This window comes from Syzygium oleosum, unplaced genomic scaffold (assembly GCF_021117445.2).
Source record: "Syzygium oleosum isolate NSW1041296 unplaced genomic scaffold, Sole_v2.1 Sole_v2.35, whole genome shotgun sequence".
NCBI lineage: Eukaryota > Viridiplantae > Streptophyta > Magnoliopsida > Myrtales > Myrtaceae > Syzygium > Syzygium oleosum.
Genome location: NW_026607519.1, coordinates 2,398,345 through 2,414,295, shown reverse-complemented (window position 1 = coordinate 2,414,295; position 15,951 = coordinate 2,398,345). Strand labels below are relative to the sequence as shown.

General features: G+C 43.9%; 2 protein-coding genes and 1 pseudogene across 2 annotated transcripts; all 3 read left to right on the top strand.

The window, feature by feature from the left end:
* LOC130135603 (UDP-glucosyl transferase 73B2-like) overlaps positions 1 to 5,602 on the top strand; it is a 31,200-nt pseudogene extending 25,598 nt beyond the window's left edge.
* Positions 5,603 to 8,103: 2,501 nt separating this feature from the next.
* Positions 8,104 to 10,037, top strand: LOC115669115 (scopoletin glucosyltransferase-like). The gene has a single exon (XM_030590427.2). It carries the CDS (start codon positions 8,251 to 8,253, stop codon positions 9,751 to 9,753), a length of 1,503 nt encoding a protein of 500 aa, XP_030446287.2. The 5' UTR covers positions 8,104 to 8,250; the 3' UTR covers positions 9,754 to 10,037.
* Positions 10,038 to 11,740: 1,703 nt separating this feature from the next.
* On the top strand, positions 11,741 to 13,580 carry LOC115669362 (scopoletin glucosyltransferase-like). Its single transcript, XM_030590585.2, has one exon. The coding sequence runs from the start codon at positions 11,795 to 11,797 to the stop codon at positions 13,295 to 13,297; it is 1,503 nt and encodes a 500-aa protein (XP_030446445.2). The 5' UTR covers positions 11,741 to 11,794; the 3' UTR covers positions 13,298 to 13,580.
* Positions 13,581 to 15,951: the final 2,371 nt, after the last annotated feature.

Genomic DNA, 15,951 nt, shown 5'->3' with positions numbered 1-15,951 from the left:
TATTAAAAATATACATTTTTAATTTTTTGGCCATGGCCTGGTCGCTGGCCATGGCCGGTAAAATATTTTTTTTATTAATAATATTTTTATTAAAAATATACATTTTTATTTTTTTGGGCCATGGCCTGGTCGCCGGCCATGGCTGGTAAAATATTTTTTTTATTAATAATATTTTTTATTAAAATTATATATTTTTATTTTTTTGGCCATGGCCTGGTCGCCGGCCATGGCTGGTAAAATATTTTTTTTATTAAAATATTTTTATTAAAAATATATATTTTTCTTTTTTTTGCCATGGCCTGATCGCCGGCCATGGCCTGTAAAATATTTTTTTTGTTAATAATTTTTTTTATTAAAATATTTTTATTAAAAATATACATTTTTATTTTTTTGGCCATGGCTTGGTCGCTGGCCATGGCCGGTAAATTTTTTTTTTTATTAATAATATTTTTTATTAAAATATTTTTATTAAAAATATATATTTTTTCTTTTTTTGCCATGGCCTGGTCACCGGCCATGGCAGATAAAATATTTTTTTTATTAATAATATTTTTTATTAAAATATTTTTATTAAAAATATAATTTTTTCTTTTTTTGGGCCATGGCCGGTAAAAAATTTTTTTTATTAATAATATTTTTTATTAAAATTATATATTTTTATTTTTTTTGGCCATGGCCTGGTCGCCGGCCATGGCTGGTAAAATATTTTTATTAAAAATATATATTTTTCTTTTTTTTGCCATGGCCTGATCGCCGGCCATGGCCTGTAAAATATTTTTTTTGTTAATAATTTTTTTTATTAAAATATTTTTATTAAAAATATACATTTTTATTTTTTTGGCCATGGCTTGGTCGCTGGCCATGGCCGGTAAATTTTTTTTATTTATTAATAATATTTTTTATTAAAATATTTTTATTAAAAATATATATTTTTTCTTTTTTTGCCATGGCCTGGTCACCGGCCATGGCAGATAAAATATTTTTTTTATTAATAATATTTTTTATTAAAAATATAATTTTTTCTTTTTTATAGCCATGGCCTGGTCGCCGGCCATGGCCGGTAAAATATTTTTTATTAAAATATTTTATTCTCGTCAGATCCGGCGAGGGCGGTCCTCGGGCCAGACATTAGAAGCTAAATTAAAAACCAAGAAAAAGAAGAAGAAAAAAAAATTGATTCTCAAAATTGTTCCCAGAATCAAGAAGTTACTTTTTTTTTATTCTTGATTCTGCTCTAAAACTGATTCTGGGAACAATTTTTGACAAAATTGTGCCCAGAATCAAAAAATTAAACAAACGCATTTCTGTTCCCAAACTGATTCTGGGAACAAAAGAACAGAATCAAACACTGTTTGGCAAGTTGTCATGCGCAGCCCTAGCCTTCTTTGACTTCTTGTTGCAGAAGCTGCTCTTCTTCATTAAATGCTTGCATCTTCTTTCTCCTCTTCTCTTCATTCTTCTTCGGCGCCTACCATGAATGGTGCTTCGCTGATTCGATTTCATTCTCCTATAACGCCCACCATAAATCAAGGTAATCTTTGAAGAATACCAACAACCAAATCTGTAGCTCAGAAACCAACATACTCAGATATTCAATAATCAATTTTATATTACTCTTACAGCCTCCTTTAAAATTGATTTTTGAATTCAACAACACTAAGCATCTCATTTAATTTTTCGAATGAATCCGCCTTCAATAGTTTCATCAAAATATCTGCAATTTGATCTTCTGATTTGCAGAAATTAACCTCAATCTCACCATCTTTGACTCGCTCACGAATATAATGATATTTGATGTCGATGTGGTTGCTTCTGCCATGAAAAACTGGATTTTTTGCTAATGCAATAGCCGACTTATTGTCACACATCATTTTGTTAAGACATGTTTGTTCATGCTTCAATTCACACAGCGTCCTACGAAGCCATATTGCTTGACATGCCGCCGAAGCTAACGCCATGTATTCTACTTCAACTGTCGAGAGTGTAACAACTTGTTGTTTTTTCGAGGACCAAGAAATGACTCCTGATCCAAGAAAAAAAGCATATCCGAAAGTACTCTTTCGAGTCTTGGTATCACCTGCCCAATCACTGTCTGTGTACCCCACTAGATTGAAATTGTCAGTATAAGAATATAAAATTCCATGGTCACGAGTTCCACTGACATACTGTAAAATTCTTTTTGCTGCCTGCAAATGTGATTGGTACGGTTTTTCCATGAACCTGCTGATAATTCCCACTCCGTAGGTAATATCTAGCCTAGTAGAGGCCAAATATCTCAAACTGCCAACAATGCTTTTGAAATAAGTGGGATTTACCAGTTCACCGGTTCCTTCTTTCTTCAGCTCCAACCGTTCTACCACGGGAGTCCGAATTGGTTTGAGCGATTCCATTTTCAATCGCTTCAAAATATCATTAGCATATTTTTGCTGTGAAATAAATATGCAATCATTTGCTTGTTTCACTTCAAGACCCAAAAAAATAGGACATCAATCCCAAATCTGTCATTTCAAATTGGCTAGTCATAGCCTCCCTGAATTCAGCAAACATCTTTTCACAGCTTCCTGTAAATATCAAGTCATCAACATAAAGATATACAATTATTATGTCACCGTTAGTATTTGACTTGATATACAGTGTATGCTCATACGAGCACTTTTGAAAATCATGCTCTAACAGGTATGTGTCGATTCGCGTGTACCAAGCATGAGGTGCCTGTTTTAGCCCATACAATGCCTTTTTCAGCTTGTAAACTTGATTTCCATGCCCTTTCTTCTCATAACCCTGTGGTTGCTCCACGTAGACTTCTTCTTCAAGGACACCATTAAGAAATGCTGATTTTACATCCATTTGATGGATCATCCAATGGTTTTGAGCTGCAAGTGCTAAGATCATCCGAATGGTATCCATTCGGGCCACTGGTGCAAATACTTCAAAATAATCAATACCCGGCTTTTGTTTGTAGCCTTTTACAACCAGTCTAGCTTTTTAACGGTCCACCTGACCGTCAGGTTTGTACTTCGTCTTGTACACCCACTTGACACCAATGGGCTTCTTACCAGGTGGTAAAGAAGTTAGCACCCATGTGTCATTCTTTTCAATAGAGTAGATTTCTTCATCCACTGCTTGGATCCACTTCTCATCTACAGCTGCTTCATCATAGGATAGAGGATCACATTCAGTAAATAAACAAAAGTTTACCATAGTTTCATCAGTGATTTCATTACTATCACTGTCATTGTTTCTTGTAACCACATAATCCCTGAATTTTGCTAGAGTCTCTCGCAGTCACTGTGAACGACGTAATGGTGGTTCTGAAGCTGCTGTTGGTGAAGAAAATGCACCACCAATCGAAGATGATGGAGAAGAAGTACCACTAATCGAAGATGATGGAGGTTTTTCTGTATCTCCCTCCAATGGTTCATCTTCGATGGTAATGCTTTTTTGGTCACCCTTTTGGTTCTAGCCCCAAGCTTCATCTTCTAAAAACTGGACATCCTTGCTAATGATCACCTTTTCAGTGACTGGGTTATACAGCTTATAACCTTTAGTTGTGTCACTGTAGCCAATGAAGATGCACTTCTCGCTTTTGTCATCCAACTTTTTCCTCCGTTCATCTGGTATATGGGGATATGCCACGCACCCAAATACTCGTAGGAACGAATCATCTGGCTTGTTGCCGCTCCAAGCCTCTTCTAGGGTTCTTCCAAGAACACTCTTTGTCGGACATCTGTTTAGCACAAATACAGCACATGCAAGTGCTTCTGCCCAAAGCTTCTTGGGTAAATTTTTAGCTTTTAGCATACTTCTTGCCATTTCAAAAATTATTCTGTTTTTTCTTTCTGCTATACCATTTTGCTGAGGAGTATAGCTGGCAGTCAATTGACATTTTACTCCATGAATTTTACAATATCTGTCAAATTCATTTGAGGAAAATTCTCCGCCTCTATCCGATCTCAATGTCTTCAAAATAAAGCCACTATGTTTTTCAACATAGACTTTAAATTCTTTAAACTTGCCAAAAGCTTCAAATTTTTCTCTCAAGAAATATATTCAAGTTTTTCTGGTAAAATCATCCACAAAAATTAACATGTACCTTTTTTGTCCGAATGATTCAACCTCAATAGGGCCACATATGTCACTATGCACCAACTCTAATGGTTGTTTTGCTCTTCTAGCTTTTCCAATTGGAAAAAATTCTCGATGCTGTTTTCCAACAAGACATCCTTCGCATGGGCGATCTGGACAGTCAATCAAAGGCATGCTGATCACCATCTTTTTCTGGACAAGTAATTTTAGTCCACGAAAATTTAGATGCCCGAATCGAAGATGCCACAACCAGTTGCTATCTTTTATCATTGCTTGAAAACTCAAAAGATTCATCGTCCGAAGAGTCAGGGGAAACATCCGGTTCTTTGTCATTTGCACCTTCGTGATCAACTTGTCGTTCACACTTCTGATGGTGCAAACTCCATTTTCAATATGAACCTTGTAGCCTTTTTCGGAAAGTTGCCCAATACTTAGCAAATTCCAAAAAAGTCCTGGCACAAAGCAAACATCCGCAATAGTAATATTAGTACCATCTTTTGACTTGATATTGATGTTACCTTTGCCCATCACGGGAACTTTTGATTTATCCCCGAAGTTGATTTCACCTCGACTTGTCTCGTCCAGCTGCGAGAATAATTCTTTTCGGCCAGTCATATGATTGCTGCAATCAGTATCTAGGTACCATATGTTGGTATCTTCAATACTCGAGTCATCCTTCTTACATGCTAGCAGCATGTGTGCTTCAGCACCAATGGCATGTGCATGTTCCACCTGTTCGTACGTCGCTTTTGCCCGGCATTCAAATTTGTAATATCCAAATTGTAAGAATAATATAAAATTGATTATTGAATATCTGAGTATGTTGGTTTCTAAGCTACAGATTTGGTTGTTGGTATTCTTCAAGGATTACCTTGATTTATGGTGGGCGTCAGAGGAGGATGAAATCGAATCAGCGAAGCACGATTTATGGTGGGCGTCAGAGGAGGATGAAATCGAATCAGCGAAGCACGATTAGGAGAAAGAAGATGCAAGCATTTAATGAAGAAGAGCAGCTTCTGCAACAAGAAGTCAAAGAAGGCTAGGAGAACTCATTCCACGCCGGTCTTCAAGCATTTATTATGTGTATTTTCTTTTTGACTTTGTTTGTGTGCTTTGTGGACTTCCTTATTTTTCTCATTTTATGTTGTCAGAGCAAATATCTAAGTTATGTACACGTCCAATCGCTATAAGAGGTTGTGAACTTCAGATTTGTAATTGCACCCGAAGAAAAAGCATTTGCGATTCAATAAGTTCTCCATCCTCCGGTCTTTATTTGTGTTCCTGTTCAAAACTTCCAAAATTATCATTATTCCTTTTTTGTTCCAACAGAGACGACAACGAGGTGCTGGTGAGACGAGTTATGGCGGGTGAAGAGGCAGAGGAAATAAGCAGAAGGTTGAAAAAGCTCGGCGAAATTGCCAGAAAGGCTGTCGGAGAAGGTGGATCATCTGACTCAGATGTGACTTCCTTAATCGAAGAACTCAGGCAGCACAAAGCTACTCGCAAATCAAAATGAAGCCTAGTCTAGGATACCATTATATTCTAGTTCTGAATGTTTCCTCAGTGTTTTCGATGCATCGATGCATTACCATTGCTGACAAAGACTAATTTGGACAAGAGAAGTCGCGTTCTTACACTTTGCACGAATGAACGGAAATGCCCAAAACAATTTGTAGTTGAGAATAGCTTACCTTGCATGCAGTATTAGACGGTATCAGTGTTATAACAGTTATCAGATGCTTACTTAGATACCAAAATTTTTAAAATGATTATTTAAGTGCCACAACGATCACTTAAGTGATTTCGGCGACGAAATATTTGACCTGACTTACCAAATAGTTTTGGAACTAAATTAATCTCATAAAGTTTTGGCTCTAAATTATCATTTTTGAAGTTTTCACCCAAAACATTTAAAAAATAGTATGGTGCATAATTGACGCACTAAACAATTTGACCGGAATCTATCAATTTTTCATTGGAGAACTAGGAGTTAAATTGGTTCCCAAATGTTCCCTTGCATTAATCCTCACGATTGATCAAAGCAAAGTAATCCAGTTCCACAAGTCTCCTAGCTCTATTGTTCAATCTCAAAACAGTGCAATGTCAGAGAAGACACAAATGCAAAGTTACGAGAGGTGAAGAAAATTTTACTTACTTCTCAATTATTTAGGAAAACAAATATATTTTCTTGATTTTCAATGAAATTATTTGGAGAGAATGTTTGCTCCACAGTTTTGCTTTTGAGACCAGCGAAACAAAGAAAATTAATGGCATAGTTAGAATATTTGCTTTGTGATTTTTGCTCTTGGCTCACACCGCCCTTTTGTCAATTTCTTAATTTTATAAATTTTGGAGAAAATTTTTAATAAATAATCAATTCAGTCCCAAAACTTTATAAACAATCTCTTTAGTACAAAAACTTCTCAAAAACGTCCGTATAAGTGACTGCGACGAGTCACGTAATTTTTTTCGGCAAATTAAAGTCGTCGGATTCATTTAAGTGAGTACTTTTAAAAAGTCGTAGAACTTAAATAGGTACAGATGCCGTGTTTTTCCCGCTGGTGCAGTTGGAAGGTGACGTGTATATTTAAAGCTTCATTGACCACGTATTAGTTATCCAAAGTGACTTTTCCTTGCACAGAAAGTAATGAAAACTCTTCCCAATTGGATGTCACGGAGCCAATTCCCATGGGCGTCCCCGTCCTGTGCAATCGGTCATGCATGACGTCTCTGCAGAACTCGACAGGTAATTACATAATTTATCTCTTTCAGTCATTGGCCTACAAATTTTGTGCTTGACGTAATAGATTATGTAATCTTTGACTAGAAGGCGCGCATTTTCCAGTCATCTTTGTTAGTGACTCCAAATGTAGACTGAGGTTTTTTGTTTTTTTTTTTTTTGGTAAGTGACTGGAGCTTTTTTGTTTTTCTTTTTTTAATGCCAAAATTCTAAGGAAACTGGTCACTATTTAAATAAGGGAAAAAACCACCAAAAACCCCAAACTTTGCCATCTGTGACACATTTACCCCGAACTTTTTTTTGTGACACCAAAACCCGAACTTTGCTTTTGTGACACATTTACCCCAATGTATTTAGTCCATGGGCATTTTCGTCTTTTCTGCTTTTTTTTTTTTTTTTTTTTTTTCCTTCCGGAGGGGGCCTCGCCGGCGTCGGCGCCGCCGGATCCGGCGAGGGCCGCCCTCGCCGGCGTCGGCCGAGGTTCGCCCTCGCCGGCGTCGGGCGAGGTTCGGCCTCGCACGGGCGAGCGAGGCGTCCCTCGCCCGACGCCGGCGAGGGTCGCCGCGCACGGGCGAGCGAGGCGGCCTCGCCCGACTCGGCGAGGGTCGACCTCGCCGGATCGGGCGAGGCGGCCCTCGCTCGCCCGAGCGAGGGCGGCCCTCGCCGGCGTCGGGCGAGGTCGACCGGCGTCGGGCGGGTCGACCTCGCTCGAGTCGGGCGAGGACGCCCCGCTCGCCCGTGCGAGCCGAACCTCGCCCGACGCCGGCGAGGTCCGCCTCGCCCGGGCGAGCGAGGGCGGCCTCGCCGACTCGGAGGCCGAACCTCGCCGACGCCGGCGAGGTCCGCCTCGCCCGGGCGAGCGAGGGCGGCCCTCGCCCGGCTCGGGCGAGGTCGACCCTCGCCGACGCCGCGCGGGTCGACCTCGCCGAGTCGGGCGAGGCCGCCCTCGCTCGCCCAGCGAGGCGAACCTCGCCGACGCCGGCGAGGGGGCCTCGCCGGATCCGGCGAGGGCCGCCCTCGCTCGACGCCGGCGAGGGCCCCCCTCGCCGGATCCGGCGAGGCCGACGCCGGCGAGGTCCCCCCCTTGCCGGAAAGGAAAAAAAAAAGAAAAAAAAAAAGAAAAAGCAGAAAAGACGAAAATGCCCATGGACTAAATACATTGGGGTAAATGTGTCACAAAAAGAAAGTTCTGTTTGGCTGTCAACAAAAAGCTTTAGGGTAAATGTGTCACAGATGGCAAAGTTTGGGGTTTTTGGTGGTTTTTTCCCTTTAAATAAATATATTTTATATGACATCTAAAGCAGAGAAGAAATCAAACTTTGTCTATCTCTCATCACCCCTTTCTTTATTCCAAAACCCCTCCTTATGTATTTGTCCTAGGTCTGCAGTCTAAAAGCAAACCTTTCTTGTGCTTCACCAGCATCATGCCTGAATACGTTCCTGTAGCAGAAACTCTCCTGAGAGGCCAAATGGGTAGTGAAAGCCATCAGCTTCACATTTTCTTCTTCCCTTTCATGGCCCCGGGCCACATGATCCCGATGATCGACATGGCCAAACTCTTCGCCATTAGAGGCTGCAAGTCCACCCTCATCGCCACCCCCAATGACGAGCCCACCTTCTTGAAATCCATCGCGAAACCCAAGGATTCAGGCTGCGACATCGATGTCGTCACGGTGATGTTGCCCCTGAAAGAGGTTGGCTTGCCGGAAGACTGTGACAATATGAGCAAGATCACTACGAAAGAAATGCGCACGCAATTCATGAGAGCCATCATGATGCTGGACCAACAGCTCGAGCTGCTGATAGAGAAACATAACCCCAATTGTCTAATCTCCGACGTGTTCTTCCCCTGGACAACCGAGATTGCAGCCAAGTGCGGAATCCCTAGGCTCGTTTTCCATGGGTCAAGTGCCTTCTCCATTGCGGGCTTAGAATGTGTGAGGCTCTACGAGCCTCACAAGAAGGTGTCGTGCGATTCGGAGCCCTTCGTCATCCGCAACTTCCCCGGAGAAATCACACTGTCCAGGATGCAACTGCCGGATTTTGTCAGGGACGAGACCGACGTCACCAAGTTCTACATCAAGCTGAAGGAATCGGTGAAGAGGAGCTTCGGAGTTGTCATGAACAGCTTCTACGAGCTTGAGCCGGCTTATGCTGACCATTACAAGACATTCCGAGCGAGACGATCCTGGTTCGTCGGCCCGCTCTCATTGTGCAATAAGGAGACTGAGGACAAAGCATACAGGGGCAACCAAGCATCCATTGACCAGCATGAGTGCCTCAAGTGGCTTGACTCGAAGCAACCCAACTCAGTTATCTACATTTGCTTCGGAAGCATGGCAAATTTCAATGCTTCTCAGCTCCACGAGATTGCAGTCGGACTAGAAGCATCAGAGCAACAATTCATCTGGGTGGTGAAGAAGGACCCGAATGTGGAAGAAGGCAAAGAAGAGTGGTTGCCTGATGGTTACGAATCAAGAATCCGAAACAAGGGCCTCATCATCAGGGGCTGGGCTCCTCAGGTGCTGATTCTCGATCATGAGGCGATCGGGGGTTTCGTGACACATTGCGGGTGGAACTCGACCCTGGAGGCGGTCACGGCCGGTGTGCCAATGGTGACTTGGCCGGTCGCGGCGGAGCAATTCTTCAACGAGAAGTTTGTGACCCAGGTGCTCAAGATTGGGATCGACATCGGGGTGAAGCAGTGGGTGAGGTTGTTCGGCGACAGCGTGAAGAGCGAGAGAGTGGAGGAGGCAGTGAAGAGAGTCCTGGTGGGTGAGGAAGCAGAGGAAATGAGGAGGAGGGCGAAAGCACTTGCAGAGATGGCGAGAGGGGCTGTGGAAGAAGGTGGCTCTTCTTGGTCTGATTTGGGAGCTCTCCTTCAAGAGCTCAGACTGCATAGATCGGCTCAAAACAAGAAGATCTGATTCATGACCTGAAGCAATCAATCTTGAATTTTCGGTTCTGGAGAATGAAACTGAAGAAATAGAAATCTTCCATCCTCCGTTTCTGTTGTGGTTTAGCCGTAGAGAAAAATGATCTTTCAATGTATAGGCTGTGAGTTCAATTCTTTTTGAGGTAATAGGAAAAGTATACATGATCTTGTATTCAGTTGTGCGGAAGAAATTAAAGTTAGTCTCGTAGTTGCAATTCAATAGCAAGATGCCCTCTGTACTTTCCCTTTTCTGAATTATCTGTCCTTGAGACACAACAGGCGGAGAGATAATTGCAACTTCATATTCCATAGGATTGTATTTGCGCATTAACGGACAAAACAAGGAAGAAAGACGAGCAAAAGTAAAAAGGCAAGAAGAGGATGACAAACTCAACCTCGTTAGTCGTTCCATGTTAATGACATATTTGGCTGTTGTACAACTCATCTTGTGATATGTATAAAACTTGGCACTTGGCAACAATTTTAGAGAAAAGATAGAGAGGTCGTAATTCTGTACGTCCTCGCGGTAATTTTCCTTATACATAGTTGGGTTTGAAGGTATTTCCACTCGAACCAAATCGACAATTTCGATTTGTTATCAGCTAAAGTCAACAATTGTCGACATCAAACTTTAACACAGTGAGAAGCTTAAGACAGGTCATATTCATAGACTAGAGGAAGGAGTCGGAGAAATTTCTGGTGCTTCCTCACGGGTGTGTACCTGAGGATATGTGATTCCAAATTTCTTACTGTCCTTTTCGTGATAAAAGTCGGAACGAGTTAGCTCATCCTTTCAAGGACCTGTCTTCTCCTGTATTTTGTGGTGCGTAGGAAAATATATGATCTAAGACATTGTTTCGGGCAAAGTGAATTTGGCAACGAAATATCTTTCACTAAAAGTTGTGATTTTTTATCAGAAGGACAGGTTCCGTGTCGATTCAGGACACGAAATATCACAGGTAGACAAGAAAATCAGTAACTTTACTTCAAATAGGACTATATGTACACAGATTGTGCTGAAATTTAATCGACAGTAAAACTTGAAACTGAATATGTACAAACTACGACATAATTCAATTAACGACAAAGCTTGAAAATGCAAAGATGCAATGCAGGAATTTAATCAATGCTGCAACACTCAGCATAAAGATACACATCGGAATATAATTGATGACGCGAATCTGAAAACTACATTTAAGAAACACGTTAGAATTTAATCGATGATGTGAGTCTAGAAACTAAAAGTACAATGCAATAAAGCAAAGATAACTGAAAGATAGCAAATTTGTTTGTTCATTCGCAGGGGTCTCCAATAAACGAACAATGGTATTTATCATGGTTTTGCCATGACCGTTTCTCAGCAGTTCTCCTGCTTTTGTAACCATGTTCCCCCATCTCCGAAAATCTTGTGCCCATACTCTCACGATGCCATGATCTTAACTTCAAGCGGTTGCTCCCTTAAAATCGTGTTTTGGTTACTTCACGATTTCCTAGACTCCGTTGCTTTACCCACAAGTGGTTTCAAATTTGAAGCTTCATTGACCACGTTTTAGTTATCGGAAGTGACTTTTCCTTGCACAGAAAGTAACGAAACTCCTCCAAATTGGATGTCCCGGAGCCAATTCCGATGGGCGTCCCTGTCTTGTGCAATTGGTCATGCATGACGACTCTGCAGAACTCGACAAGCAATTAAATAATTTATCTGTTTCGGTCATGGGCCTACAAATTGCGTGCTTGACGTAATAGGATTATGTAAATCTTGGCTAGAAGACACGCATTTTCCACTCATCTTTGTTAATCACTCCAAATCTAGACTGAGCATTTTTGTTTTTCTTTTTTTAATGCCAAAATTCTTGGCAAACAAGGAAACTGGTCACCATTTAAATAAATATATTTTATATGACATCTGAAGCAGAGAAGAAATCAAACCTTGTCTCTCTCATCAACCCTTTCTTTATCCCCGATCCCCTCCTTATATATTTGTCCTAGGTCTGTAGTCTAAAAGCAAACCTTTCTTGTGCTTCACCAGCATCATGCCTGAATACGTTCCTGTAGCAGAAACTCTCCTGAGAGGCCAAATGGGTAGTGAAAGCCATCAGCTTCACATTTTCTTCTTTCCTTTCATGGCTCCGGGCCACATGATCCCGATGATCGACATGGCCAAACTCTTCGCCATCAGAGGCTGCAAGTCCACCCTCATCGCCACCCCCCATGACGAGCCCACCTTCTCGAAATCCATCGCGAAACCCAAGGATTCGGGCTTCGACATCGATGTCATCACGGTGACATTGCCCCTGAAAGAGGTTGGCTTGCCGGAAGACTGTGACAATATGAACAAGGTCACTACGGGAGAAATGCGCACGCAATTCATGAGAGCCATCATGATGCTGGACCAACAGTTCGAGCTGCTGATAGAGAAACATGCCCCCAATTGTCTAATCTCCGACATATTCCTCCCCTGGACAACCGAGATCGCAGCCAAGTGCGGAATCCCTAGGCTCGTTTTCCATGGGACAAGTGCCTTCTCCATTGCGGGCTCAGAATGTGTGAGGCTCTTTGAACCTCACAAGAAGGTGTCGTGCGATTCGGAGCCCTTTGTCATCCCCAACTTCCCCGGAGAAATCACACTGTCCAGGATGCAACTGCCGGATTTTGTTAGGGAAGAGACCGACTTCTCCAAGTTCTGCATCAAGGTGAAGGAATCGGAGAAGAGGAGCTTCGGAGTTGTCATGAACAGCTTCTATGAGCTCGAGCCGGCTTACGCTGACCATTACAGGACATTCCTAGGGAGACGATCCTGGTTCGTTGGCCCGCTTTCATTGTGCAATAAGGAGAATGAGGACAAAGCACACAGGGGCAACCAAGCATCCATTGACCAGCATGAGTGCCTCAAGTGGCTTGACTCGAAGCAACCCAACTCAGTGATCTACATTTGCTTCGGAAGCATGGCAAATTTCAATGCTTCTCAGCTCCACGAGATTGCAGTCGGACTAGAAGCATCAAAGCAACAATTCATCTGGGTGGTGAAGAAGGACCCGAATGTGGAAGAAGGCAAAGAAGAGTGGTTGCCTGATGGGTACGAATCAAGAATCCGAAACAAGGGCCTCATCATCAGGGGCTGGGCTCCTCAGGTGCTGATTCTCGATCATGAGGCGATCGGGGGTTTCGTGACACATTGCGGGTGGAACTCGACCCTGGAGGCGGTCACGGCCGGTGTGCCAATGGTGACTTGGCCGGTCGCGGCGGAGCAATTCTTCAACGAGAAGTTTGTGACCCAGGTGCTCAAGATTGGGATCGACATCGGGGTGAAGCAGTGGGTGAGGTTGTTCGGCGACAGCGTGAAGAGCGAGAGAGTGGAGGAGGCAGTGAAGAGAGTCCTGGTGGGTGAGGAAGCAGAGGAAATGAGGAGGAGGGCGAAAGCACTTGCAGAGATGGCGAGAGGGGCTGTGGAAGAAGGTGGCTCTTCTTGGTCTGATTTGGGAGCTCTCCTTCAAGAGCTCAGACTGCATAGATCGGCTCAAAACAAGAAGATCTGATTCATGACCTGAAGCAATCAATCTTGAATTTTCGGTTCTGGAGAATGAAACTGAAGACATAGAAATCTTCCATCCACGGTTTCTGTTGTGTTTTAGCCGTAGAGAAAAATGATCTTTCAATGTGTAGGCTGTGAGTTCAATTCTTTTGAGGTAATAGGAAAAGTATACATGATCTTGTATTCGGTTGTGCGGAAGAAATTAAAGTTAGTCTCGTAGTTGCAATTCAATAGCAAGATGCCCTCTGTACTTTCCCTTTTCTGAATTATCTGTCCTTGAGATACAACAGGCGGAGAGATCACTGCAACTTCATATTCCATAGGATTGTATTTGCACATTAACGGACAAAACAAGGAAGAAAGAAGAAAGACGAGCAAAAGTAAAAAGACAAGAAGAAGATGACAAACTCAACCTCGTTAGTCGTTCCATGTTAATGACATATTTGGCTGTTGTACAACTCATCTTGTGATATGTATAAAACTTGGCACTTGGCAACAATTTTAGAGAAAAGATAAGAGAGGTCGTAATTCTTTACGTCCTCGCGGTAATTTTCCTTATACATAGTTGGGTTTGAAGGTATTTCGACTCAAACCAAATCGGCAATTTCGATTTGTCATCCGCTAAAGTCAACAATTGTCGACGTCAAACTTTAACACAGTGAGAAGCTTAAGACAGGTCATATTCATAGATTAGAGGAAGGAGTCGGAGAAATTTCTGGTGCTTCCTCACAAGTGTGTACCTGAGGATATGTGATTCCAAATTTCTTACTGTCCTTTCCGTGATAAAAGTCGGAACGAGTTAGCTCATCCTTTCAAGGACCTATCTTCTCCTGTATTTTGTGGTGCGTAGGAAAATATATGGCAAAAGTACACCAGAAGTGTCATAACTTTTTTTCGGATCACTTTGGTGTCAAGTCGGAGGAAAAGAGATCACTTAAGTGCCAATTTCGCCGGAAATCCGACGTGGCATTTTTTTATTAATTTTTGACGCCGACGTGGCTCGCCGGAGGATGAGTCAGCGTGTACAGTCAGCATTTTTTATTTTAAATAATTTTTTTCCTCTTCTTTCCTTTTTCCTTTCTTTTCTTTTTTTTCTTTTCTCCCCTCCCCTTGCTGGCCGGTTGTCGGTGGCCGGCCGGCCACCGGCGAAGCCCGGGAAGGGCTGGGCGAGGGCGGCCTTGCCCATGGCCGGCGGGCGGCCTCGCGGATACGGGCGAGCGACCCTCGCCGACAACAGCGAGGCCGCCCCTCGCCCGGATACGCGAGCGACCCTCGCCGGCGTCGGGCGAGGAAGCCATCGCACAGGCGGGCGAGGTAGCCCATGCCCGACTCGGGTGAGGCGACCCTCGCTAGCCCGGGCGATGGCTTCCTCGCCGGCCCACGTTAGGGCGAGGGAAGCGACGCAGGCGAGGCTTGTCGCCGCCCCACAGCCGGCCGGGCGAGGTTGCCCTCGCCGGATCTGCAAGGGCGACCCTCGCCGGCGTCGGGCGAGGAAGCCCTCGCCGGCGTCGGGCGACCCTTGCCGGCGTCCGGCGACCCTTGCCGGCGTCGGGCGACCCTCGCCGGCGTCGGGCGAGGAAGCCCTCGCACAGGCGGGCGAGAGGCGTGGGCGACCCTCGCCCAACGCCGGCGAGGGTCGCCCTCCGCCGGCGAGGTCGTCGCCCTCGCCAGATCCGGCGAGGGTCGCCCTCGCCTGGGCCGGCGAGGGTCGCCTCGCCCAGATTTGGCAAGGCCACCCCTCGCCGGCCATGGGCAAGGCCGCCCTCGCCCAGCCCTTCCCAGGCTTCGCCGGTGGCCGGCCGGCGAGGGGAAAAAAGAAAAAAAAGAAAAGAAAGGAAAAAGGAAAGAAGAGGAAAAAAAAAGGAAAAAAATTATTTAAAAAAAAATGCTGACTGTATACGCTAAAAAAATTATTTAAAATAAAAAATGCTGACTGTACACATTGACTCATCCTCCGGCGAGCCACTTCGGCGTCAAAAATTAATAAAAAATGCCACGTCGGATTTCCGGCCAAATTGACACTTAAGTGATCTCTTTTCCTCCGACTTGGCACCAAAGTGATCCGAAAAAAATTATGGCACCAAAGTGATCGCCGTACATAAGTTATGGCACTTCTGGTGTACTTTTGCTGAAAATATATGATCTTAGACAATGTTTCGGGCAAAGTGAATTTGGCAACGAAATTTCTTTCACCAAAAGTTGTGATTTTTTATCAGGTTCCGTGTCGATTCAGGACACAAAATATTATAGGTAGACAAGAAAATCAGCAACTTTACTTCAAATAGGATAGGCCCCATTTGGTTTAGCTTTGGGAAGGGGCTTTCGGCCTCGAAAGCCCCTTCCCAAAATGCTGAACCGTTTGGTTCAACTTTCCGAGTCCGAAAAGCCCAAAGCCCAAAGCTGGTCCGGACCAGCTATGGGCTTTCGGCATTCCACAAATGCTTACTGTTTCCAAAAAAAAAAATTCTTCAACAAAGCGTGGCCAGCGAGGGGCCGGTGAGGTCGCTCGTCCCAGGCGACGGCCGCCTGGGGTCGCGCAACTGCCCAGGCGCGGTCGCCTGGGTCGCGCGACTCGGTGGCGACGGCTTGGCTTCTGGGTCTCTCGACCTAGGCCGTCATGCAACCCCGGCGGCGACGGCCTAGCGCCTGGATCGCGCG

What these genes read in the sequence shown, in the direction of transcription:
- LOC115669115 (XM_030590427.2), top strand. Translation starts at nt 8,251, where the DNA reads ATGCCTGAATACGTTCCTGTAGCAGAAACTCTCCTGAGAGGCCAAATG.
- LOC115669362 (XM_030590585.2), top strand. Translation starts at nt 11,795, where the DNA reads ATGCCTGAATACGTTCCTGTAGCAGAAACTCTCCTGAGAGGCCAAATG.